A 26,734-nucleotide genomic window follows, 5' to 3' on the forward strand; every position below is an offset into this window, starting at 1 on the left:
TGTGAGTAAAGGAACATGCAAAAAACTATGTGAGTAAAGGAAAGTTGACAGCATTTATTCTTTCTAAAATTAAACACAGTAAAGACAAAATAAGCATTCTCAATGTAAATCCTCTTCATCCCTAAATGAATTTTTATAATTAGATCCCCACACCCCTGGGCTTTTGTTTGTTTGTGTTTTGTTTTAAGTTATTCTAGCAAACAAAAGAGGAAAATAAGAGACTTGTGAAAAATTAGATAGGCTGTAGGAATTTGAAATAGACAATTTAATTTCTGGTTTCTCTGTCTACTTCCAGAAGAAGGTAAGTTGTGGGTCTCATCACCTTTCTAATGCAGAATAAAGTCAGTGAATGTTGGACTCGTCAGAGAAAAATGCTTTGTGTGGGAAATATTTATTGCTTAGTGTGAGAGCATTTTTTTAGTCAGTTGAAATTAAAGGAAAGTAGCAAGAGTTTTTTTAAAAAATTATTTATTTATTTTTGGCTGCGTTGGGTCTTCATCACTGTGCACGGGCTTTCTGTAGTTGCAGCGAGCAGGGGCTACTCTTCGTTGCGGTGCGCGGGCTTCTCATTGTGGTGGCCTCTCGTTGAGGAGCACGGGCTCTAGGTGCATGGGCTTCAGTAGTTGTGGCACATGGGCTCAGTAGTTGTGGCTCGTGGGCTCTAGAGTGCAGGCTCAGTAGTTGTGACGTATGGGCTTAGTTGCTCCATGGCATGTGGAATCTTCCCAGACCAGGGCTCGAAACCGTGTCCCCTGCATTGGCAGGCAGATTCTTAACCACTGCACCACCAGGGAAGTCCCGCAAGAGTTATTCTTGAAGATGTCAGTTATCTAATATAGTAACGTGATGTAATCTTTGGTCTCGTGTTTCCTATTGCACAAGTTGTATAGTGTTTGAATAGAATTCCCTATGGGACAAAGACGCTTTGGTGAATATTTATTTAATGACTACCATTTTCTATAATTTACATTGGACAGTATCTAAGAATATTCATGTGAGAGCATTCCTCCCTGCTCAGATTCTTCAGATCCTCTCCATGGCTGGTTTATTCAATAAGTATGTCTTTATGTTTAACGTGTGGCAGACACTGTGCTATTAAGCACTGTGAATAAAAAGAGCTGTTGGAATAGTCATAAATGATAAAACACAATGGGTAAGTGCTATAGTAGAGTAATAAATAGCTGGAATGGGGGCCAGAGGAGAAACAGGGAGACTAATGGAATGCTCTTGCAGTAGTTTATGCAAGATGAGGCCCTGAAAAGAAGAGATTAGAAAGGAAAGGACTCTTAAAGGAGAGGATGAATTAGAAAGAGATCATTATGAGGTAGAAATAACAGAACTTGGAGACTGGTGGCATGTAAGGGAAAAAGGAAAAAGGAGTCTAGATATATGCCCAGGTTTTCAGCCTGGGAAACTTGATTGATCCATATTTGTTCCCTTCATTACTGCCTCTTACCTGTACTGTTCACTTTGGTAATTTATTACATACACTATTATCTGGTATTAACTAGTACAAGAGTATTAACTCTTAAAGTTTATTTTCTTTATCATCCCATAGAATTTGGCACAGTGCTGGACACAGTTCAGCATTCAGCACAATGTTGAGTTTATTTAATTTGAATTAATAATAAAACAGTAAAAGAGAGAACCACAGTAAAGGGGAAATATAGAATTACCAAATATGTATACATGCACGTTTTTCCTAATCTCTGTTGTGGTCCCTTTCCCACTTCACATATCATGGTTGTTTATGTCACTGATTTATTTCGCCTGCACTCCTTGAGTGCAGACTGTATTTCTCTCACTCCCATAACCAGAGCTTAGCATAGCACTTTGTAGTAATGGCAAACCTTTCAAAGCATTTTTAAGCAGGTGCCAAACACTGTGCTAAGTGCTTTACATGAGTTCTCTTGTTATCCTCACAAAAGCTTTATGTTGTGCAGTACTATTTTAATCCCCATTGGTGAGTGCAATCTGTGGATTAGGAAACTAAGGCTCAGAGGAGTTAAGTGACTTGTCCAGGATCATACAACTTATAAGTGGCAGAACCGAGGTCTCTTGATCTCAGAGTCTATAGTCTTCATCATTACCTGTATCATTACCTCTTGTAAAGAGGCTGCAGCAGAAGGTATTTGTTATATATTGGTTGAATTAGATTAGGCTGTAGTGAAAGGTGTCTTAAGTTAAGCTGACTTCTTGGCAATATTTATTGACAGTGAAGTTTTGAATCCTGAAAAGACCTGAATATTTCTGGAGAAGAAGTATTCTGAATATTATCCAGAATACTCAGGAGTATGACCACTTGTTCATGAACATTTTCTGTCCTTTAACCTCTCCTAATATAAAAATTAATTAGCCAGAGGGCCACTGGTGGCATTGAAGGCAAGAAGGGAACAACAGTAGTTGAAGTGCCAGGGAATGAGGACCTACAGAAGATGTGCAAATTGAAGAAAGAGATGGATAAAGCAGTCTATGGTTTAGTCTTGGCCCTTTTAAACTCACAGAAATTTATTATAATTAGGTGTGGCCATCTTGTTTTATTTTGGGAATGAGGGAATGTCAGGATTATATTAGCTTTAAAGAACAGAGTTTTGGACTTCCCTGGTGGGGCAGCGGTTAAGAATCCGCTTGCCAATGCAGGGGACACGGGTTCGAGCCCAGGTGCAGGAAGATCCCACATGCCACGGAGCAGCTAAGCCTGTGCGCCACAACTATTGAGCCTGTACTCTGGAGCCCACAAACTGCTAAATAAATAAATAAATAAATTTAAAAAATAAATTAAAATAAAGAACAGATTTTTTACAAGTGTTCATTAGTTTTTACTGTGTGAGTGTTTTCTCAGGAAATCAACCCTTTGAGAGAAGTAGAGTTTCTCTGTCAAATTCTAAATCCATTGTCTTTAAATTTCCTTTTTTTAATGTGCTTCTGCCTTGTTTTCATTTTCATTAGCCAACGGTGATCCTTGATTTTGTCCTTATTTGTGAAAGATGGGGAAATAGCACAGGCTAAACTCTTTGGGTAGAAGTTGAATTCTAACACTTTTTTTTAAAAAAAATCTCTTTATTTATTTATTTATTGGCTGCGTTGGGTCTTTGTTGCTGCTCGCGGGCTTTCTCTAGTTGAGGCGAGCGTGGGCTACTCTTCGTTGAGGTGCGCGGGCTTCTCATTGCGGTGGCTTCTCTTGTTGCAGAGCACGGGCTCTAGGCGTGCGGGCTTCAGTAGTTGTGGCATGTGGGCTCAGTAGTTGTGGCACACGGGCTTAGTTGCTCCACGGCATGTGGGATCTTCCCGGACCAGGGATCGGACCTGTGTTCCCTGCATTGGCAGGTGGATTCTTAACCACTACGCCACCAGGGAAGTCCCGAATTCTAACACTTTGAGAAAAAGATTGATGAAAAGGAGAGTAAGAATGTCTTGGAATCCCATAAATTTGTCTTTTCCCAAAAGTAATTGATAAATGTTGGGAAGATTCTTATTTTTCTAGCGTATCTGTTTCAAATTCAAACCCTTGTTTACATGTATTCTAAAGGCTCTGTCCCTTGAGTTTCAGGGATCTTTGTTAAAGTTAAATGAAGGTAGGTTCTTCTTTTTCCAAAAACTCAACAGGCTATGAAAATTAAATAAATGGTTTTATTTCCTTAATTTTACATTATAAGAATAATCTTAAGAGTCTCTGAATTCTTATTTAGATTGAAGCATGTAAGATTCTAGGTTTTTATTTTGGCCTTTTAGAAGAGTTCTTTCAGTATTAATATTATATTTTCATTTTTTAAGTGTAACGAGAGTGAAGAGATGCATTTAATGGCATACCAGTTGCATTACCATATCCTAAAATTTATTTCCCAGGTTTACATCATATGCAATTTGTTAAGTTCACTGCTTTGAGACACTTTTTCCTCTATTTTATAAGATTAAAGGAACTAGAAATGTTTGACCTAGAAAAGCGACAAATTAGGAGGAAAATGGGAGTTGTCTTCAAACAACTGCAGCATTGTCATGTTGAAAAAGGCATTTGGCTCCTTTTGTTTAGTCCCAGTGGATTGAACCTGTGTGTGGAATTTATAGGGAGACAGATTTCAGTTCAGTTTAAGGAAGAACTATCCTACCAGTCAGATCTGCTCAGAGAGAGAGTCAGCTGCCTGGGAAGGGAGTACAGTTTTAAAGTATGGGTTGGATGAAAATCTCCTGGGTATGTATGGTGGGTTCTGTTGCCAGATGGAGAATTGTTTGAGGTGGGCTATAAGGACCTGTTGCATGCTGAATTATTTACCAGGAAATAAGGGTGAGAGGACAGCCAATTTAGGGTGAGAAAGGAGAGCTACAGCTAAGAAAGGAGACATTGAGGGCCCAATATGTCTCTCCCATCCACTAGAGTTCTACTTAGTTGATGTTTTCTCTGCCAGAGAGATTTAAGAAAATGTTGGCTCTTGTTCCATAAGAGGTCATTATGCAGAACTTGAGGAATTTTTGGCATGGTCACAGAGACAGAACAATTCTGTTTCTGTAATAGGCCTCTGGCTGGAGACATCAAGTAATGCTAAATCAAAAGTGTCCAGGTTGTGGGCTTTAGGTGGGAGCAACAGCTTCTGTCAATTGATTTGGTTTTCTTTCTAGTAAATTTAAAAATTTTCTCATTGTTGTTTCATTGAACTAAACTTCAACAGTAGGATTTAGGCGGAGACTATCCTTTTGTTCTGCATGTTTGGATTTATTTTCTCAGTTTCCATTTTCATCTTTACTAGAGAAAAATGTTTCATGAACATTCTCATCACTGGAATTTGATGTAGGAAGAAAGCTGAAATTGACATGTCCTTCTTTTCAAGGAGGATCCCTGGTTTCTGGGAAGGGGTATGGTGAAGTGGGTAAGAGTATGAATTTTTGCTCTCAGGCCTGGATTTGCTTCTCAGCTCCACCATTCACCACCTTTATCACCTTAGACAAGTGACCTAACTTCTCTGGGCCTAAAGTGCATAAAGTCGTTGAGGTCATTGTGGGAATGAGAAAAAAGAAGGATGGAGGATAGAATCTTAAGTGGGGCAGATTTGGAGTTTACAGGGAGGAAGGTCAGGAAGAGATGAAAGAGGAGTCATTTTAGTAGAGTACAGAGGACATGGAACCTGAAGTGGGGAGATCTGGGTTCTTCTAGTCTTACTTTCTCCACTCTTGGTCTGTGTGCCTCTAGGCATATCACTTCCCTGCTGAACGGACTAGACTCATCTCTAAGGCTCCTTGAATATCTGAGTTTCTCCTTTCAGAATCTACTTGGAAATAAAAACAGGTGAATCAAGGTGGTGTAATATCCCTGAAACAGGAATTTCGAGAAGGAACAATGTCAGGGTGCCCAGGAGGCCAATTTGTCTATATTAGAGCGACAGAGAAAAATCTGGAATGTAAGGTTTACTGTGGCATATCATGAGAATTATTCCAGGTCCTCTCGCTGAGTTTGTAGATAACATAGATGTTGATAAAACTACTTGATACATTAGGAAAATGTAATCATGTGCTTTCATCAATGACCTGTAAATTAAACTGCTTGAGGATTTCTCAATTCAAGGTTGAAAGGAGTTTTGAGGTAGTCTATTGCTGGGGGAGACAGAGCTCAACCTTCTTGTTTCTCTTTAGAATTCTAATTGCAGTTCTCACTTGAAATGGTTTTTTTGTTTTTTTGTTTTTGTAGACTGATTGTTCCATTATGGATGGAGGGGATGATGGTAACCTTGTTATCAAAAAGAGGTTTGTGTCTGAGGCAGAATTAGATGAACGGCGCAAAAGGAGGCAAGAAGAATGGGAGAAAGTTCGAAAACCTGAAGATCCAGAAGGTATAGAGGCTTGTAGACCTTTAATCTTTACAACCCTGCAAAGTGGGTATTAATGTCTTCGCTTTAGAGTAGAGAAACTGAGGCTCAAGGGACCTATGTAAGGCCGCCATAGCTGGGAGCAGAACCAGGGTCCTCACATCTTTGCCCTTTCCACTCTGCCACACTGTCTTCCAGGAGATTCCGCTAGTCTATTCCATCTATTCAGGTGGATCCAGGATCTGAACAGCTGAGAATGCTGCTGCCAAGCAGGGTTTGGGTGGATCCCTCATCCAGTTAACTGTCTCAGGCCATGGGCCCTATTAACATTGATAGTTGGCTTTGAGAACTGCTGGCCCCTCTCTGAGGTCCAAAGGGAAGCTGTGGACTTTGTACTATTTTTGTGTTATCTTTGCCCTCAGATCATGCAGAGACTTGACTTCATCTTTAAAATCCTTTGTGATTCCAAAATAATATGAAAGGATTCTGAAGTATGTATTTTTCCCCCTCCCTTTCTTTCAGAATGCCCAGAGGAGGTTTATGACCCTCGGTCTCTATATGAAAGGCTACAGGAACAGAAAGATAGGAAGCAGCAGGAGTATGAAGAACAGTTCAAATTCAGTAAGCTTCAGAAAACGCAGTGTCCAAGGGACTCTGCAGGGCCTTTTTGGTGCACTTTTGCCCTGTGCAACACTTTTACTAACCAACCATGAAATTGTCTTGATTATCTTTAGATAAAATTGTCTTTAGATGCTCATTTGGTGGAAAAGAGACAACTTTCTACCATCTAGACCACATTGAACATTTTTGTTTAGAACTCAAGATACCCATTTTAATTTTACGCTAATATCTAGTAATGGGAGAGATGCCTTGATTTTATGTCATGTTATCTATCCAAAAGCTTTGGTGTTTACAAATTCTTTCTTCTAATCCCCTGAAGTATCTGCTATTTATTAAAAAATAGGACAAGGAAAATTCTTATTTGACTATATTTTTCCTTTATCCTGTTAAGTGTTCCTTGTTTAATTATTTCCTCAGAGAACATGGTAAGAGGCTTAGACGAAGATGAGACCAACTTCCTTGATGAGGTTTCTCGGCAGCAGGAACTAATAGAAAAGCAGCGAAGAGAAGAAGAACTGAAAGAACTGAAGGAATACAGAATATCCTTTGTACTTTGTGAGGAATGTATAAGGTGTCAGTTTCTCATCAACATCTATGCATTTTAGTTTCTTCATAATTAGAATGAGGGTCTTCTGCCTGGTGATCTCTAGTTCCCTTTCAACACGGATGTTCCTATGACTCTGAATAACTGGCAGTGATATGTAGAGTTATGTTGCATGCAGGAGTCTGTTGCAATCAAAAGTCCAGATCCTTTAGGATTAACTAAAGGCCTAAATCCTAATAGTCAGGACCAGGGTATTCTTGCCTTGTGGGATTAGACTCTGGAACAGGTGGGTGATGCAGTGAACCTCATCCAGGGGAGACACTGGCTTCTACGTTTTAAAAGGAAATGTTTAGCAACCCTCCTGTGTCCTTAGTAAGACCTTCCCTACAGATACAGCCTGGTTTGTCCCCATAGGTGGGTAGAGAAAGCATCCAAGAGAACTTTGCTTTGGTTCACTATTGCCTTTTTGGCATCCACTTGAATGTCTTAATAGACATCCCAAATGTAACTTGGCTGAATCAAAATTCTCAATTCCGTGCCTCATTACCCCGACCCTCATCACACCACCTCCCTCCCCCGCGACTCCCAATCTCTTCTTTTTCTGGTCTTCCCAATCTCAGTAATGGTACTCCTATACCCCCAGGTGCCTAGGCCAAAAACTGCCTCCAAAATGTACTCCAAATCTTGCAGTTCTTGCTTTCTCTGCTGCCACTGCAGTCGTCGTAGACCTTCTCTGGACTACTGGGACCATCTAATTGTCTCTGCTTCTGCTCTCCTCCCCCACAATCCATTCTCTAGACAATAGTCTGGGGAACTTTTGAAAACATACATGGGATCATATCACTTTCCTGTTTGAAACACTAGTGGCTTCCTGTTGCATTTAGTCTTAAATCTGCATTCTTTACCAGGTCATACAAGGCTCTGCATGATTTTGGCCAACCCACCACCCTGTTGTATCCTGAACTACTCTTCCTCCTGTTTACTATACTCCAGCCTACTGGCCTTCTTTATGTTCCTCTCATACTGAGCTCTGTGAGGCATTTGCTATTTCCTCAGCCTGGAATGCTCTGCCCTCAGAGTTTACAAGGCTGGCATTTCATGACACTTGGGTCTCAGCTCCGTTCCTCATAGAGCACCCCACCTAAAATTGCACCCACCCCCATCACTGACTATAATGTCATTTTTTTAATGATCTCTGTCACTACCTGAAAATCTTAATTTATATGCTTACTGGTTTGTGTGCTTCTTTATTGCTGGAATATAAAGTAAGCTCCATAAGAACAAGGACTTGGATCACCACTGATTTCTCCAGTGCTTGGCATATTGTAAGTTCTCAGTATATACATGAATATATTAATGAATGACTCATAGGAGAGGTTAAAAGGACCACCTTAGCTTTTTCCTTCTGTGAGAAAGCTAATTTGAGTATTTCATGCTTGTATGTTGAATAACCTCACTCGTGTGACTGAACAGGCTTTACCTCTAAGATTGATGATATGACTGTGTGTGTGTGCTAGTTGGTATTTTTTGCAGAGAGTGTGCAGTAGGTTCCATTAAAGAGTTATGTAGGAAAAAATGTGGACAGATTCCCAGGGATTTGGTTTAAGACAAGGTGACTGACGGTGATCGAGATAAGGTGGCAGCACAGTGCCGCAAAACCTGCTCTGAACTGGTAGCGGAAGACCTGGCTTCAAGTCCCAGTTCTTCTCGTGGAATTCTGGTATAACACTAAGATAGGAGTTGATGGAAAGTCACACCTCCATCCCAACTGTAGGATTGAGCTTGATTTTTCTGAAGCTTCCCTCCCGAACTCTGTTCCGTGGTGACCCCAGGATGATATTATGTGTTGATATATCTGAGATGGGCAGATATATGTATTGCATTGTTTCAGGCACCTGGCTTTTTCCTCTAAAGAAAAATATATTAATTACACTGTCATTTGAATTATGTCTTGTTTCATGTGCTTAATTTGGTAGGCAAGCAAATAAGCCAGAGTGTCTCCTAAAGCAGCATTTTGGAGAGTATTGTTGGTGTGGTATGAGTGTGAGAGACCTTTCGGTTTTCAATTCAAAAGGGAAGAATGAACATGGCAGCCATGAGGCAAAAGATACTTTTCTGTCCTGGTAACATTACAGCACAATATTGAAGAGGCTTCAGGGGTATTCGTTTTTTTTTTATATTTATATAAATTTATTCTGTTTATTTTTATTTTTGGCTGTGTTGGGTCTTCGTTGCTGTGCGCAGGCTTTCTCTTGTTGCAGAGAGTGGGGGCTTCTCATCCCGGTGGCTTCTCTTGTTGCAGAGCATGGGCTCTAGGTGCGCAGGCTCAGTAGTTGTGGCGCACGGGCTTAGTTGCTTCACGGCATGTGGGATCTTCCCGGACCAGGGCTCGAACCCGTGTCCCCTGCATTGGCAGGTGGATTCTTAACCACTGCGCCACCAGGAAAGCCCAGGGTATTAGTTTTTATTGGAAACTTGGAACGTTCTGACTGTCTAGAAAAACTGAAGCAAAGCAAGCCTTCCAACCCACTGATGTGCTAATCCCAAGCATGCATGTAGCCAGAGTCATGTTGAAATAGGAATTGAAGGATTAGACATTTGTTTATTGAAGCTCTAAATCAGGAGCTGGTTCTTGGCTTTGCTTGGTTGCTATAAAATGATACATTTTGTAATGTGATACTTGTGAATACAAATAAGCTATGGTTTGTGCCAGTATAAACAACAGAACTCTTGTTTCTTTCAGGTTAGAGCAGTATTTATTAATATTATGTGTGTTTTAAAACAATGTGATTTTTTAAAAAATGCTCATCTAATGCATTCCATGAGATTTTTGAGATGTGTTTGTGTATTTAAAGCGTTTTAGGGGGAGAGGGACTTAGGGGAAAAAAGGGCTTATGCTTTGGATGTGGATCAAAAATACAACTACCACTTCCCTTCCTGCCCACCAAAAAAGAAGAGGTTGAGGGCTTTTCTTCACTTCAAAAGAATAGAAAGTTAAATGTTGGTTTTTGTCTTTGTCTTGGTATTATAAATGTGTGGTTTTGTTATATTTTTTCCATTTTTGTTTTATTTTTCAGTATTTAATATTAAGAATTTTCTTTGAGAGTTTCTATCCTTTAGTGATGGAATTGTAGGTAAAAATCGCAGCATGCTCATTGTTTTTGGTATTCTGTACTAGAAAGATGAAATTTCTGTTTCCTTCATTTTTATTCTAAAAAAATGAACATTTAGTATTAACATATTATCAGTTTCCATGATGACCTTAAAAACATTAAATTGATGAAACTCAGAATAGTACTGAGCATTATGCATAATCCGTATTGAATATTACAAATGTTTAAGATAACTGGTGCCCATAAGAATCGAGTTAGTGTCTGAAGAGTGATCAGAATTATAATTTCCTAATTTCTGGTACTCAATTTCTCTGTTGTTCAAAGATACAGGAATAGCTTAGACCATATACCTCTACCCCCACCCCTTTGGGCTGATAATACATACTTCTTAGATATCTTGGGCACTAGATGTCACTATTGTTCCAGCAAGGCATTACTGCATCTTAAGTAAGATGTTCCAATACATGTTTCGGTACTTATCTGTTGATTGATATGTTGTGGGAGAGCATGAAAGGGAAGGAGGGGAGGGGGTTGGTGGAGAGAACAAAAGAAACTGGCAAAGCTTGAGGGCCAGAGATTGACATGAAGCATGAAAAAAGTATTTTACAAGTGAACTGGTTGTTTTATGCTTTTAAAACAACTTTTCAGTCCTGTGTTGTGTTGCATATGCCCTGGGGTTTCTCATTAAAATCACCTTGAGAGTGTTTAAAACAGGTTCCTGGGCCTCTGGAGGTCCTCATTCAGTAGGTTTGGGACAGGGGAGGGACTCTGTCTTTTAATGAGCTGTAAGGTGATTCTGATGTTGTCTTGCACCAGCAGAATAGGAGTTAGTCTTCATGATGTCTAAAATTGAATGCCACTGGTAGTCATAGGACACTCCGCAAAATTTGATTTTACCCTTGGGGGAAAAAGCAAATATTTTTATGTTTTCAGGTAAGCTACATTTTTTTCTGTTGCATCTTCAAGATCTTTGTTTTCTCCAGCAAGCATGATATTGGCCATGTCTTTGGTAATAGCAGGTTTTCTGGCCGTACTCAGATTTTCATTGAGAATCAAAGGGAAAAAGTTTGCTTCTCTGTATAATTTTGGGCTTGATTTGCTGGTTTCCTCCTAGTCACCTTTATTTATTTAAAAAAAAAAAATTTATTTTTTTGGCTGTGCCGGGTGTTACTTGCGGCATGCAGGATCTAGTTCCCTGACCAGGGATCGAACCCGGGCCCCCTGCATTGGGAGTGCAGAGTCTTAACCACTGGACCACCAGGGAAGTCCCTTCATTTCTTTTTAAATCAGCTGGATTTGACTGGCAGAATAAGGAGGGGAGGGCATTTTTAAAATAAGTAGGTTGAACATTCCATGGCAGAGCTGAAGTACTCACGGGTTATATTTGCCTTCCATCTCTTGATTTACCATTGTCCTGCTGTAGCTCTTCTTTTTGCTTAGTTTGACCCTTAACCTGTAACTCACAGTAATCTCAACAAGGTTGGAATTTCTCAAGACAACAAGAAGGAAGTGGAGAAGAAAGTGGCTGTGAAACCCACAGAAACCAAGACCAAGTTCTCCCAGGCAAAGCTGTTGGCAGGAGCTGTGAAGCATAAGAGGTCAGCCTGAATTCACACAACTATAATCTCCTTCTGACTGTGTGCTTTGAAATGCCAGATTAATGGTAGCCAGAACAAAAGGTTACCTAAGCATAGGTCTTGGTGAAGTTCCTTTGGTGGTCTTACCTCTCTCTCCCCTACCAGATTTGGTGTCTTCTATAGCCTTTGACCCTTGTCTCTCTGTTCATTCAACATAATAGCTACTCTTCATTGGATGCCTGCCATGTGTCAGGCATTGTGTTAAGTTCTTTCCATGCATGATTTCTTTTATTCCTCTCAACAAGTCTGTGAAGTACAAGTTGTTATTATCAGATGAAGAGACTGAGAATCTCAGAGGTTGAGAACCTTTGTCCAAGGTCACAAAGTAGCAGGAGAGGTGGAGTTCAATACTTCAGCATCTGTTTCTAGGCAAACAAGGTAGCAAGTTCTATGGAAGGATTTATATAGGGTGTAATGAGATCAGGGAGGAGGAATAACTCTGCCTGGAGGTGGATATATGTGCTCATGTTGGGGAAGTTAAGGCATTAGAAAGAAGAGGTTGATTAGGTAAGACGACTAGGGCTTTGACAGGCAGACGGGGAGAGCAGAACACCCCAGGAAGGGAGAAGAGCTGAGGCAAGGGCACTATGATCTATAAGAACATGGCAGCTGTGACAGGGTTACACACCTGGCTGGGGCTCTGCTTGTTTGGTGTGGGGTGGCAGCGGTGCCTTGTTTGCTCCTCTCTTTTCAAGTCTTCAAATGGCACCAAAGTGATTAAATCTGGTCATTTCAATTTGACCAACCCTACCACAGGCAAAAGGATGTTAAGCTTAAGTGCAGACTATTAGGAAAATCAATGTGGTATATTGGCGACCAGCCACATGTTTTGAAGAAAGTGTGTTGTTGCAGTTTTGTGGTTTGGCACACCTTCTGTCTCCTGATGTTCCCAGGAACATTGCTAGGAACGTTGCTTACATGTAAAAATGTTGTCATGGTATAGCAGCCAAGGGGAGGAATATCAGTATCCTGAAAAGGGCCAGTTACCCAGCCATGAATTATTCCTTTCAAGTTTTCATATAAGCTTTCTTGCTGGCCCAGTGTCTTTGAGAATTTGGATGTGGGTCAATTGTACTGGGCTATACCAAGAAAGGGCTCTCTAGGTGGTCAGTTAGTTACCTCTCAGCAGTGTCTCGCTTCTAGCAGAATGTGTGTTGTAAGTAGCTCTCCTAGTCCTTAGATCAACTTTTATTAGATCATCCTTTATTGTTGTTTTGTGTAGCAAGGTGATAAATTAGTCTCCTGGGGCAGGAGTTCCTAATCTACCCAGCCTTGGGTTTATTAGAGTCACCTGGGAGTTTGTTAATACTGTAGATTGCCTCACACTAATTCTGTCTGGCTCAGTAAGTTTGGAGTGAGCTCTGGAAGTCTAATTTTTAAAGTTCCATGGATAATTCCGATGCTTGGTGAAAGTCTGATGCCTGATGTGTGTATGTTATGAAGCATAGTAATAAAACAAGCCCCCCTGAACCCATCACCCAACTTAAGACCTAGAGCATTATCAACAATATGAGTCTGCCTCTGTGCTCCTCCCCATTCTGTCTCTGTGCCTTGCCATCCTCACGCCACTTTCCTATATCTAGTTTACCATTCTTTTGCCTTTCTTTACTCTTAGTAGTTTTGGGGGTTTTTTTGTTTTTGTTTTTTGCTACCTATATAGGTACCCATAAACAATATAATACCTTGCTTGTCTTGAACTTTATAAAAAATGATTTTATTATATATACACCACCTTCTGTGAATTTGGTTTTTCAATCAAATTGTTTCTCTGATTGAAACAATTTTGTATGTGTGTATGTATGTGTATGTACAGCTATAATTTGTTCACTTTCACTGCTGTATAATAGTGCATTATTCGAGATACCGAAATTTGTTCATTCTCCGGTGAATGAATGTTTGAATTATGACAGATGGTGCTGACAGGTCAAGGACATGCTTTGTTACATATGTACATCTGTTTCTCTAGAGCTGTGTGTGCAATATGTTAGTCCCTGGGCACCTGTGGCTATCTAAATGAATGAAAACTAAATGAAATTTAAAATCCAGTTCCCTAGCCACACTAGTCACATTTTAAGTGTTAAATAGCTACACGTGGCTTGTTGCTGCCCTCCTGGACAGCACAAATACAGCAATAAAGTGATTTATAAAATAGTATCTCCTTATGGTCTTAATTTGCATTCCCCTGTTAACAAATGTAGTTGACATATCATATGTTGATTTGCCATTCATGTGTCCTGTTGTGTGGAAGGTCTGTTCATTTATATTGCCATTTTTCTACTGGGTTATTTGTATTCTTCTTATTGATTCATAGTTTTTTTTTGTTTTTAAACATAGTCCTGATATTTTTTTTCTCCAGTTTATAGCTTATCTTTTTACTTTAAAGTGGTCAAATATATTTAATTTTAAGGTGGTCCGTTTTTAAAAATTGAGATGTAATTGACATATAACATTAATTTCAAGTGTACAACATAATGATTTGATAATAATATGAGATATATACATATATATATATATATATATATATATAGTGAAATGATCCCCATAGTAAGTCTAGTTGACATCCATCACCACACATAGTTACACATTTTTTTTCTTGTGATGAGAACTTCTAAGATCTGTTCTCTTAGCAGCTTTCAAATATACAGTACAATATCATTAACTATAGTCACCATGATGTACATTACATCCTCACTACTCATTTATTTTATAACTGGAAGTTTGTACCTTTTGAAGGTGGTCCATTTTAAGGTGGTCAAATCCATCAATATTTTCTTTTTATGGTTAGAGCCTTTTATATTTTGTTCAAGAAATTCTTTCTACCCTGAGGTTGTAATATAGTTTTTCTTGTAAAAGTCTTAGAATTTTTGTCTTTCACATGTTAGTCTTTAATCTATCTGGAATTGATTTTTGTGAAGGGTATGAGGTAGGGATCACATTGCAATTTTTTCTTCAAATGAAAAGCCAATTTTCTAGCAATTTACTAAATACTTCTGCCTTTCCTCAGTGATCTTCAGTGTCACCTCTGTCTTATAACAAGTTTCCATACCTATATGGGTTTGTCTGTGGATTCTTTTTTCTGTTCCTAGGATCTGTTGGACCAGTATCACTCTGTGTAATTACTGTAGCTCTGTACAGATCTTGATATCTGGTAGAGCAAGTCCCCTTACATTCTTCTCAGGGATGTCTTGTCTATTCTTGGCCACTTCATTCTTCCATATAAATTTTAAATTTAGTTTAAATTCTTTAACAATCCCTATTGGGATTTTTATTGGAATGTTATTAAATTGCTTGATAAATTTATGGAGAGAACAGATCTTCATGGATTTGAGTCTTTCTTTGTCCATGGCATATATCTACATTTATTTGTTTCCTTTAATTAAAGTCATCCAATAAAGTCATAGAGTTTTGCTGTTTTTTTCCCCCCAAAAAATTGTACATGTCTTTTGTTAGACTTATTCCTAGGTATTTTATATTTTTTTGGTTGCTGGTGTATAAAAGTGCAATTGATTTTGGGATATTTACATCCAGCCACGCAATTCTTATAAACTTTAATAATAACTCTTGTTAACGTTAGTAATTTATCAGTGGATTCTTTGAAATTTCTATGTAGAGAGTCACCATTTGTGAATAATGACAGTTTTATTCTCTTCCTTAATACCTTTTAGTTCCTTTTTCTTATCTTATTGTGCTGGCTGGGACCACCAGTAAAATGTTAGAAAGAAACAATTACTGTGCACATCCTTGTTTTATTTCTAATTTTAAATAGAATGTTTAACTTTTTCACCACTAAGAATAATATTTATTGTTTTTGTTTTTTCAGATATCCTTTAAGGTTAAGGAAGTTCTGTTCCTAGTTTCATAAGAGGTTTTTTGGTAGCCATGAGTTGTTAAATTTTGTCAATTTTTTTCTGCTTTTGAATTGATAAAATAAATTTTTCTTTGTTACAGTGAAAAAATAAAGATTTTTCTAATGTTGCATTCCTGGTGATAAACCCAACTTGTAGTGATGTATTTTCTTTTCTTTCTTTTTTTTTTTAAACTCTGCTGGATTTGGTTTGCTAATGTTTTGTATAGGTTGTTGCATCTGGAATCATGATGGAGACTGGCCTGTATTTTTTTCCCCCCACTTTATCTGATTTTGATGTGTAGATTAAACCTAGCTTCATAGAATGACTTAGGGAGTGTTCCTTCTTTTTCTGTTTTCTGGAGGAGTTTGTATAAGATAGTAGTGTTCATTTGTGGCAGTTTGGTAGAACTCTATAAAATCACTTTGGTCCCTGTTCTTTTAACTTGTGATTATAGGACTATCTACGCTTTTCCATGTCTTTTTGAGTCAGCTTTATTTAGTTATATTTTCTGGGAATTTGCTCATTTTGTCTTTTTTCAAGTGTGTTAGCTAAATTGTCAGTATTCCTTATTTTTGTGATTGCTGTTCTGTCTGTAATTGTCCTTTTTTCATCCCAAATATTGATGAATTATACTTTTATTCTTATTTTCACTATTTTCATGAGAGGGTAGTCTCAGTCTTATTAGTCTTTTCAAAGATCTTTTGGGTTTACTTCTTATTTTTTCTATTTCATTAATTTTTGCTCTTTAATATCTTCTACCTTCTTTCTTTGGAATATTCTTTACTTTCTTCAAACTTATACTTTTATTATTTCTGTTATAAACAACTGTCAGATACCAAGCTAATTAATTTTCAGCTCTTTCCAGTTATAAGCATCTAAAGCTATAATTTTTCCTCAACTTTCATTGTATACAATTTGGTATTTCCAACTAAGTACTTTTAGATATCCATTTTGATTTCTTTGTTGACTCATGAATTAGAAACTTTTTTAAATTTCCAAACATATTGAGGTAACTTAACCATATTTCACTGGTTCTAAGATGAACCTGTTTCTCCCTTACATTTTAATACCTTATAATCAGTGGTGTCTTAGAGTGTATGAAATATAATCTTTATCTTTTGTTACCAATTTCTACCTTAATTGCATTATGGTTTATATGTGCTGATTCTTTTGAAATTGCTTTAGACTAGCTTTGTGACCTATTCCTGAGATTAATTTTTGTGAATGTTCCAAGTTGAGGAGAATCTGTGTTTTGTAATTGTTTGTTCTGGGTTCTATGTAGGTACAACAAAACAAACTTATTGATTGTATTGTTCAAATCATCTGTTTCTTTACATATTTGTCTGCTTGTTCTATCTACTTGAGGGGAGTTTTTGAAATCTCCCACTGTAGTAATGATTTCTTGATTTTTCTTCAGTCTTTTGAACATAGTATATTTTTAAGCTCTTTTAGAAGCATAGATGTTCAGGATTGTTATTTCTTCATAGTGAATTAAACTTTGTTTCATTATAAACTAACCTCCTTTATCCCTTATAATACTTTTGGTCTTAAAGTCTATTCCCTTAATATTAATATAGGTACCCCAGTGTTCTTTGGATTAGTATTTGCCATGGTAACTCTTTTTCCATTCCTTTACTTTCAGTCTTTCTGGGTCTTAAGTTGTTTGTTTTGCTTCTAAATTTTTAGGTGTGTCTCATAAGTAGCTGATTTAAAATTTAGTCTGTTAAACTCTCTTTATAGGTAGGCTTGGACTTATTAGGATTTTTTATACAATTCTACTATCTATTTTTAAAAATTAATTAATTTTTTGGCCATGCTACGTGGCTTGCAGGATCTCAGTTCCCCAACCAAGGATTGAACCTGGGCCGTGGCTGTGAAAGCCTAGAATCCTAACCATTAGGTCACCAGGGAACTCCCCAGCTTCTACTATCTTAATGTTATTTGTTTTTTTACTTAAAAAATTTTTTTCCATGTATTCTTTTTATAAAAATTGATTACAATTTTAAAATCTTTTATTCATTTTCTTTTCTTTCTACTTCTTTGGATTTTTGTATTCTATTTCTATTCATTTGGTGGCTTACCTTGCAATTTATCAAGAATACTTAGTAAAACCTAAAGTAAATAGCTATCTTACTTCCCTGCAAAATTATCCATGGACCTTAGAACTTTTAGCTACAGTCACCCTCTTCCTTCCTTACATGCTGTCCAGGACTTTAGTGTGGTCATGTTTAACACCACAAATTAGATGCTGTTTTTTTATATAGACTGTTTGTTTAGATTTGTATTTACAAGTTTCTTTGTTCACCATCCCTTCCTTCTGGGATTAAGGCCTTCCTCCTGGGACCATTTCCTTCCTCTTTGGAGTGCATTCTTTTTTTTTTTTTGATCTAAATTTTTTATTAGGTAAGAATTTACAAACATTACTTAATATTAGTGGTAACAGTGGAGCTGGAGAGCATTGTGCCTTCTAGCTGCATGGCGAGAGAAGTACATTCTCTAGATATTCTTTTAGTGAAGGTCTTTTGGGTGACTTTCAGAATCTCTAGCATGTCAGTAAAGATATTTCTTTCAATCTTTAATAACTTAACTGAATTTTTGTCATATATAAACATGTCCAGATATTCTTAATCCATCTGTGGTTCTAACCAAGATGAATGATGACAACAAAGAATCTGATGTTTTGGTGATGCTTGAAGATGTAATGCTTCACCCCTTGAATTGGTCAGAGGTTTAAATTATCTTTATAACAATAATATAACTGGAAGGAGATTAAGAACCTGAAATGGAGACTTTTCATTTCAGATCATCTCAGCTCCTTGAGGCTGCCTAAGACCCATATAAATAGTTATTGGAGCTCCTGATTCCCAAAGTTTGATCCCCAAGATTGGACCTAGCTCGAATCACCATATTTTTTTGTTACAGCTCAGAGAGTGGCAACAGTTTGAAAAGACTGAAATCGGACCCTGACCCAGATGATAAGAATCAAGGTGGGTGGCAGCTTTCATTTCGTTCTTGACTCATCATATACGTGAACCATGGTAAAAGGCTGGAACGCATTGTACCTGCGGAGGAATGCGTGCATCTCTAAGCAAACCTACCTAAACTTAACTTACCAAACCATTTTTAGACCATGCAGGATTTAAACCTAGCAATATGTCAGCTGCCCTGCAAAGTAATATGTTAGAAACCAGTGGAACTGATAAATGACAATTGTGTTCTCCCATGAGCGCTTACAAAGCCAAAGCCCTGGTCATATCACCTCTGCTCACAAAGAGTTTTTCTCTGTCTCCCTTAAATGTCAAGTTTCTTCATTTCACCTGGCTGGCTACCAGTGAGAGCTAGCATGCCTGGCTTCTGCTGTTGGTTGGATTGGACTGAACCGAGAGGCTACAAAATACAGTTTCCAGGAGTACACTTTCTTTGGTGGTTCCTTTTATGTGATCAAATCTGCTACTGTGTTAAGTGGCACGAAGTTATAAGTGAAAGTGAGTGTTACTCAGGACTGAATCAAGGATAAGAAATTCAAGAGTGTTTTCAGTTCTTCTACTCCTGACTCCCTGTGGAATTGAGACTCTGAGCTGAACTCAAAGGGTCATCGATAAAACAGGGCTTACATTTATTTCTCTGTCACACACACAAAAAAGGATATTTTAAAATATATTTTTTTCTTTCAAAAAAGTAATGATTATTTTAAAAAGTATATCCACTGAACTCCAGTAATGGTGAGCTGTTGCTGATATCTTTTTACTCTAGAATTTACTTTTGAAAAAGATACTAAACGAAGAGCCTCCCTTCTACCTGTATGTCCTCTTCCATCCAATTCTGCTTCCCAGTGGGAAATAGTATTGTATATTTTTAATGTATATATGTATATATCCAGAGCTATTCTATGTATGTATAAGCAATTACAAATATTCTCTTTTTTTTTAAAGTGTTTTATTGTAGATAACTTAAAACATTCAAATATTGAGATGATAGTATAATGAACCCCGTCACGTACCTTCAACAGTTTTTTTTAAATTAATTAATTTATTTTTGGCTGCATTGGGTCTTCGTTGCTACGCATGGGCTTTCTCTAGTTGCAGCGAGCAGGGGCTACTCTTTGTTGCAGTGTGCGGGCTTCTCATTGCAGTGGCTTCTCTTGCTGTGGAGCATGGGCTCTAGGTACACAGGCTTCAGTAACTGTGGCACGCGGGCTCAGTAGTTGTGGTTCACGGGCTTAGTTGCTCCGTGGCATGTGAGATCTTCCCGAACCAGGGCTCGAATCCGTGTCCCCTGCATTGGCAGGTGGATTCTTAACCACTGCGCCACCAGGGGAGTCCCAACAATTTTTAACACATGTCCAATCTTCTTGTTTTTTTAAAGAAAGTTTTATTTATTATTTATTATTATTATTATTTTTTGGTTGCACTGCACGGCTTGTGGGATGTTAGTTCCCCGACCAGGGATTGAACCCAGGCCACGGCAGTGAAAGTGCTGAGTCCTAACCACTGGACTGCCAGGGAATTCCCCATCCAATCCTATTTCATTTAAATCTCCCAACTGTAGTATTTTGAGACAAATCTCAGACATCAAATTATTTCATCTATAATTCTTCTGTATGTATCCCTAAAAAAAATAAGGACTCTTTGTTTTTTTAACATAATTGCAATACTATTATCACACCTGAAATAATTATAGTAATTCCTAAATGTGATCAAGTACCAGATTAGTATTCATTTTCCTCAGTTTTCCCATACATTTTTTTCTTGACAGTTGATTTTTGTTTTTAAGATTCAAATGCAACACTGTGATCACTTAATTGTTTTTTTAAATTGTATTGAAGTATAGTTGATTTATAATATTGTGTTAATTTCTTCTGTACAGCAAAATGACTCAGTTATACATATATATTTTTCATATTCTTTTCCATTGTGGTTGGTCATAGGATATTGAATATAGTTCCCTGTACTATATAATAGGACCTTGTTGTTTATCCATGCTATATATAATAGTTTGCCTCTGCTAATCCCAAACTCCCAATCCTTCCCTCCCCCATCCTGCCTTACCCTTGGCAACCACAAATCTGTTCTCTATATCTGTGAGTCTGTTTTTGTTTCATAGTTATGCTGATGTGTGCAATGTCTTAGATTCCACATGTAAGTAATATCAGATGGTATTTGTCTTTCTCTTTCTGACTTACTTCACTTAGTATGATAATCTCTAGGTTCACCCATGTTGCTGCAAATGGCTTTATTTCATTCTTCTTTTATGGCCGAGTAATATTCCATTGCGTGTGTGTGTACACACACACACACACACACACACACACACACACACACACATACACTACATCTTTATCCATTCCTCTATCGATGGACATTTAGGTTGTTTCCATGTCTTGGCTATTGTAAATAATGCTGCTATGAATATAGAGGTGCATGTGTCTTTTTGAATTAGAGTTTTGTCTGGGTATATGCCCAGGAGTGGGATTGCTGGATAATATGGCAACTCAGTTTTTTTTTTTTAATTATTTGCTTTATTTATTTTAAAATTTTATTTATTTATTTATTTATTTATGGCTGTGTTGGGTCTTCGTTTCTGTGTGAGGGCCTTCTCCAGTTGCGGCACGTAGGGGCCACTCTTCATCACGGCGTGCAGGCCTCTCACTATCGCGACCTCTCTTGTTGCGGAGCACAGGCTCCAGACGCGCAGGCTCAGCAATTGTGGCTCACGGGCCAAGTCGCTCCGCGGCATGTGGGATCTTCCCAGACCAGGGCTCGAACCCATGTCCCCTGCATTGGCAGGCAGACTCTCAACCACTGCACCACCAGGGAAGCCTGGCAACTCAATTTTTAGTTTTTTTGAGGAACCACCATGCTGTTTTCCATAGTGGCTGCACCAATTTACATTCCCACCAACGGTGTAGGAAGGTTCCCTCTTCTCCACACCCTCTCCAGCATTTGTTATTTGTAGACTTTTTAATGATGGCTACTCTGACCAGTGTGAGGTGGTACCTCATTGTAGGTTTGATTTGTATTTCTCTAATAATTAGTGCTGTTGAGTATCTTTTCATGTCTGTATGCCTTCTTTGGAGAAATGTCTGTTTAGGTCTTCTGCCCGTTTTTGGATTGGGTTGTTTGTTTTTTTGTTGTTTGGTTGTATGAGCTGTTTGTATATTTTTGTAATTAGGCCCTTGTCCGTCACATCATTTGCAAATATTTTCTCCCAGTCCATAGGTTGTCTTTTTGTTTTATTTATGGTTTCCTTTGCTGTGCAAAAGCTTGTAAGTTTGATTAGGTCCCATTTTTTAAGTTTTGCTTTTATTTCTATTGCCTTGGGAGACTGACCTAAGAAAACATTGGTACGGTTTATGTCAGAGAGTGTTTTGCCTGTGTTTTCTTCTAAGAGCTTTATGGTGTCTTCTCTTATGTTTAATTCTTTAAGCCATTTTGAGTTTATTTTTGTGTATGGTGTGAGGGTGTGTCCTAACGTCATTGGCTCTAGGCACGCGGGCTTCAGTTGTTGTGGCGCACAGGCTCAGTTGTGGCGCGTGGGTTTAGTTGCTCTGAGGCATGTGGGATCTTCCCAGGCCAGGGCTCGAACCTGTGTCCCCTGCATTGGCAGGCGGATTCTCAACCACTGAACCACTAGGGAAGTCCCACATACTGATTTGAGTATGTTGAACCATCCTTGTGACCCTGGGATGAATCCAACTTGGTCGTGGTGTATGACCTTTTTTATGTATTTTTGGATTTGGTTTGCTAATATTTTGTTGAGAATTTTTGCGTCTATATTCATCACAGATATTCGCCTGTAATTTTCTTTTTTTGTAGTGTCTTTGTCTGGTTCTGGTATCGGTGACGGTGGCTTCATAGAATGTCAACCCATTGGGAGTGTACCCTCCTCTTCAGTTTTTTGGAAGAGTTTGAGAAGGATCGCTATAAGTTCTTCTTTGTATGTTTGGTAGAATTCCCTAGTGAAGCCATTTGGTCCTGGACTTTTGTTTGTAGGGAGTTTTTTTTTTATTACAGATTCTATTTCATTTCTAGTGACCGGTCTGCTCAAGTTATCTATTTCTTCTTGATTCAGTTTTGGTGGCCTGTATGTTTGTAGGAAAGTTGTACATTTCTTCAAGGTTGTCAAATTTGTTGGCATATAATTGTTCACAGTATTCTCTTATGGTTTGTTGCACTTCTGTGATATCTGTTGTGATTTTTCCGCTTTCATTTCTTATTTTGTTTATTTGGGTCTTCTCTCTTTTCTTCTTGTCGAGCCCAACCAGAGGTTTGTCAATTTTGTTAGCCGTTCAAAGAACCAGCTCTTGGTTTTATAGATTTTTTCTATTGTTTTTTAAATTTCTATTTTATTTATTTACTCTCTCATCTTTCTTATCTCCTTCCTTCTGCTGACTTTAGGTTTTGTTTGTTCTTTTTTTTCTAATTCTTTTTGGTGGTGGGTTATGGTGTTTATTTGAGATTTTTCTTGTTTCTTAAAGAAGGCCCCTATATTGCTATGAACTTCCTTCTGAGATCTGCTTTTGCTGCATCCCATGGATTTTGTATGGTTGTGTTTTCATTGTCATTTGTCTCAAGGTATTGTTAAATTTCTTCTTTGGTTTCATTGTTGATCCATTGGTTTTTTAGTAGCATGTTTAGTCTCCATGTAATTGTTTTTTTGTTTTGTTTTGTTTCTTTTTCAGTGGTTGATTTTTGGTTTCATGCTATTGTGGTCAGAAAAGATGCTTGAAATAATTTTTATACTCTTAAATTTGTTTAGGCTTGTTTTGTGCCCAAGTCAATCCTAGAGAATGTTCCATGTGCACTTGAAAGGAATGTGTATTCTGCTTTTTTTGGATGTAATGTCCTGAATATATCAATTAAGTCTAACTGTTCTATTCTGTCATTTAGGATCTCTGTTGTTTTATTGATTTTTTGTCTCGAAGATCTGTCCATTGATACGAGTGGGGTGTTAAAGTCTCCTACTATTGTACTCCTGTCAGTTTCTCCCTTTATGTCTGTTAGTATATGTTTTATATATTTTGGTGCTCCTATGTTGGGTGCATATATGTTGACAAGTATAATATCCTCTCCTTATATCGATCCTTTTATCATTATATAGTGTCCTTCGTTATCTTTGTTTTAAAGTCTATTTTGTCTGATATGAGTATTGTGACCCTCGCTTTCTTGTCATTTCTGTTTGCACGAAAGATCTTTTTCCATGCCCTCATTTTTAATCTATGTGTGTCCTTTGCCCTAAAGTGTGTCCCTTGTAAGCAGCATATTGTAGGCTCTAGTTTTTTTATCCAATCTGCCACTCTGTGTCGTTTTTTTTTTTTTTTTTAATTTTTAAATTTTATTTTATTTTTTTTATACAGCAGGTTCTAGTTAGTCATCAGTTTTATACACATCAGTGTATACATGTCAATCACATTCGCCCAGTTCATCACACGACCATTCCCACCCCCTGCGGCTTTCCCCCCTTGGTGCCCATACGTTTGTTCTCTACATCTGTGTCTCAACTTCTGTTCTGCAAACCGGTCATCTGTACCATTTTTCTAGGTTCCACATACATGCGTTAATATACGATATTTGTTTTTCTCTTTCTGACTTACTTCACTCTGTATGACAGTCTCTAGATCCATCCACGTCTCAACAAATGACTCAATTTCATTCCTTTTTATGGCTGAGTAATATTCCATTGTATATATGTGCCACATCTTCTTTATCCATTCGTCTGTCGATGGGCATGTAGGTTGCTTCCATGACCTGGCTATTGTAAATAGTGCTGCAATGAACATTGGGGTGCATGTGTCTTTTTGAATTATGGTTTTCTCTGGGTATATGCCCAGTAGTGGGATTGCTGGATCATATGGTAATTCTATTTTTAGTTTTTTAAGGAACCTCCATACTGTTCTCCATAGTGGCTGTATCAGCTTACGTTCCCACCAGCAGTGCAAGAGGGTTCCCTTTTCTCCACACCCTCTCCAGCATTTGTTGTTTGTAGATTTTCTGATGATGCCCATTCTAACTGGTGTGAGGTGATACCTCATTGTAGTTTTGATTTGCATTTCTCTAATAATTAGTGATGTTGAGCAGCTTTTCATGTGCTTCTTGGCCATCTGTATGTCTTCTTTGGAGAAATGTCTATTTAGGTCTTCTGCCCATTTTTGGATTGGGTTGTTTGTTTCTCTAATATTGAGCTGAATGAGCTGTTTATATATTTTGGCAATTAATCCTTTGTTGATTCATTTGCAAATATTTTCTCCCATTTTGAGGGTTGCCTTTTCATCTTGTTTATGGTTTCCTTTGCTGTGCAAAAGCTTTGAAGTTTCATTAGGTCCCATTTGTTTATTTTTGTTTTTATTTCCATTACTCTAGGAGATGGATCAACAAATATCTTGCTGTGATTTATGTCAAAGAGTGTTCTTTCTATGTTTTCCTCTAAGAGTATTATAGTGTCCGGTCTTACATTTAGGTCTCTAATCCATTTTGAGTTTATTTTTGTGTATGGAGTTAAGGAGTGTTCTAATTTCATTCTTTTACATGTAGCTGTCCAGTTTTCCCAGCACCACTTATTGAAGAGACTGTCTTTTCTCCATTGTATATCCTTGCCTCCTTTGTCATAGATTAGTTGACCATAGGTGCGTGGGTTTACTTCTGGGCTTTCTATCTTGTTCCATTGATCTATGTTTCTGTTTTTGTGCCAGTACCATATTGTCTTGATTACTGTAGCTTTGTAGTATAGTCTGAAGTCAGGGAGTCTGATTCCTCCAGCTCCGTTTTTTTCCCTCAAGACTGCTTTGGCTATTCACGGTCTTTTGTGTCTCCATACAAATTTTAAGATTTTTTGTTCTAGTGTAAAAAAATGCCATTGGCAATTTGATAGGGATTGCATTGAATCTGTAGGTTGCTTTGGGTAATATAGTCATTTTCACAATATTGATTCTTCCAATCCAAGAACATGGTATATCTCTCCATCTGTTGGTATCATCTTTAATTTCTTTCATCAGTGTCTTATAGTTTTCTGCATACAGGTCTTTTGTCTCCCTAGGTAGGTTTATTCCTAGGTATTTTATTCCTTTTGTTGCAATGGTAAATGGGAGTGTTTCCTTAATTTCTCTTTCAGATTTTTCATCATTAGTGTATAGGAATGCAAGAGATTTCTGTGCATTAATATTGTATCCTGCAACGTTACCAAATTCATTGATTAGCTCTAGTAGTTTTCTGGTGGCATCTTTAGGATTCTCTATGTATAGTATCATGTCATCTGCAAACAGTGACAGTTTTACATCTTCTTTTCCAATTTGTATTCCTTTTATTTCTTTTTCTTCTCTGATTGCCATGGCTAGGACTTCCAGAACTATGTTGAATAATAGTGGTGAGAGTGGACATCCTTGTCTTGTTCCTGATCTTAGAGGAAATGCTTTCAGTTTTTCACCATTGAGAATGATGTTTGCTGTGGGTTTGTCGTATATGACCTTTATTATGTTGAGGTAGGTTCCCTCTATGCCCACTTTCTGGAGAGTTTTTATCATAAATGGGTGTTGAATTTTGTCAAAAGCTTTTTCTGCATCTGTTGAGATGATCATATGGTTTTTATTCTTCAATTTGTTAATATGGTGTATCACATTGATTGATTTGCGTATATTGAAGAATCCTTGCATCCCTGGGATAAATCCTACTTGATCATGGTGTATGATCCTTTTAATGTGTTGTTGGATTCTGTTTGCTAGTATTTTGTTGAGGATTTTTGCATCTATATTCATCAGTGATATTGGTCTGTAATTTTCTTTATTTGTAGTATCTTTGTCTGATTTTGGTATCAGGGTGATGGTGGCCTCATAGAATGAGTTTGGGAGTGTTCCTTCCTCTGCAGTTTTTTGGGAGAGTTTGAGAAGGATGGGTGTTAGCTCTTCTCTAAATGTTTGATAGAATTCACCTGTGAAGCCATCTGGTCCTGGACTTTTGTTTGTTGGAAGATTTTTAATCACAGTTTCAATTTCATGACTTGTGATTGGTCTGTTCATATTTTCTATTTCTTCCTGGTTCAGTCTTGGAAGGTTATACCTTTCTAAGAATTTGTCCATTTCTTCCAGGTTGTCCATTTCATTGGCATAGAGTTGCTTGTAGTAGTCTCTTAGGATGCTTTGTATTTCTGCGGTGTCTGTTGTAACTTCTCCTTTTTCATTTCTAGT

At 37.8% G+C, this 26,734-nt stretch overlaps 1 protein-coding gene across 10 annotated transcripts in view; it reads left to right on the forward strand.

Annotated features, from left to right (window-relative positions):
• PSME3IP1 (proteasome activator subunit 3 interacting protein 1) overlaps positions 1–26,734 on the forward strand; it is a 44,532-nt gene that overhangs the window by 4,860 nt on the left and 12,938 nt on the right. For 7 of the 10 annotated variants that reach the window (XM_082366993.1, XM_082366991.1, XM_082366990.1 and 4 more), the window contains 5 exons: positions 5,678–5,819; positions 6,318–6,416; positions 6,834–6,955; positions 11,538–11,671; positions 18,481–18,545. In XM_082366993.1, coding sequence (XP_082223119.1) covers positions 5,693–5,819; positions 6,318–6,416; positions 6,834–6,955; positions 11,538–11,671; positions 18,481–18,545 — 547 coding nt within the window. In that variant the 5' untranslated portion in view covers positions 5,678–5,692. Of the gene's footprint in view, positions 1–4,835; positions 4,863–5,182; positions 5,279–5,677; positions 5,820–6,317; positions 6,417–6,833; positions 6,988–7,868; positions 8,107–11,537; positions 11,672–18,480; positions 18,546–26,734 lie in introns of those variants that run through there. The other 3 variants (XM_082366994.1, XM_082366988.1, XM_082366987.1) reach the window with 3 other exon arrangements.

Source organism: Balaenoptera borealis (genome assembly GCF_965194805.1).
Source record: "Balaenoptera borealis genome assembly, chromosome: 19".
Classification (NCBI taxonomy): Eukaryota; Metazoa; Chordata; class Mammalia; order Artiodactyla; family Balaenopteridae; genus Balaenoptera; species Balaenoptera borealis.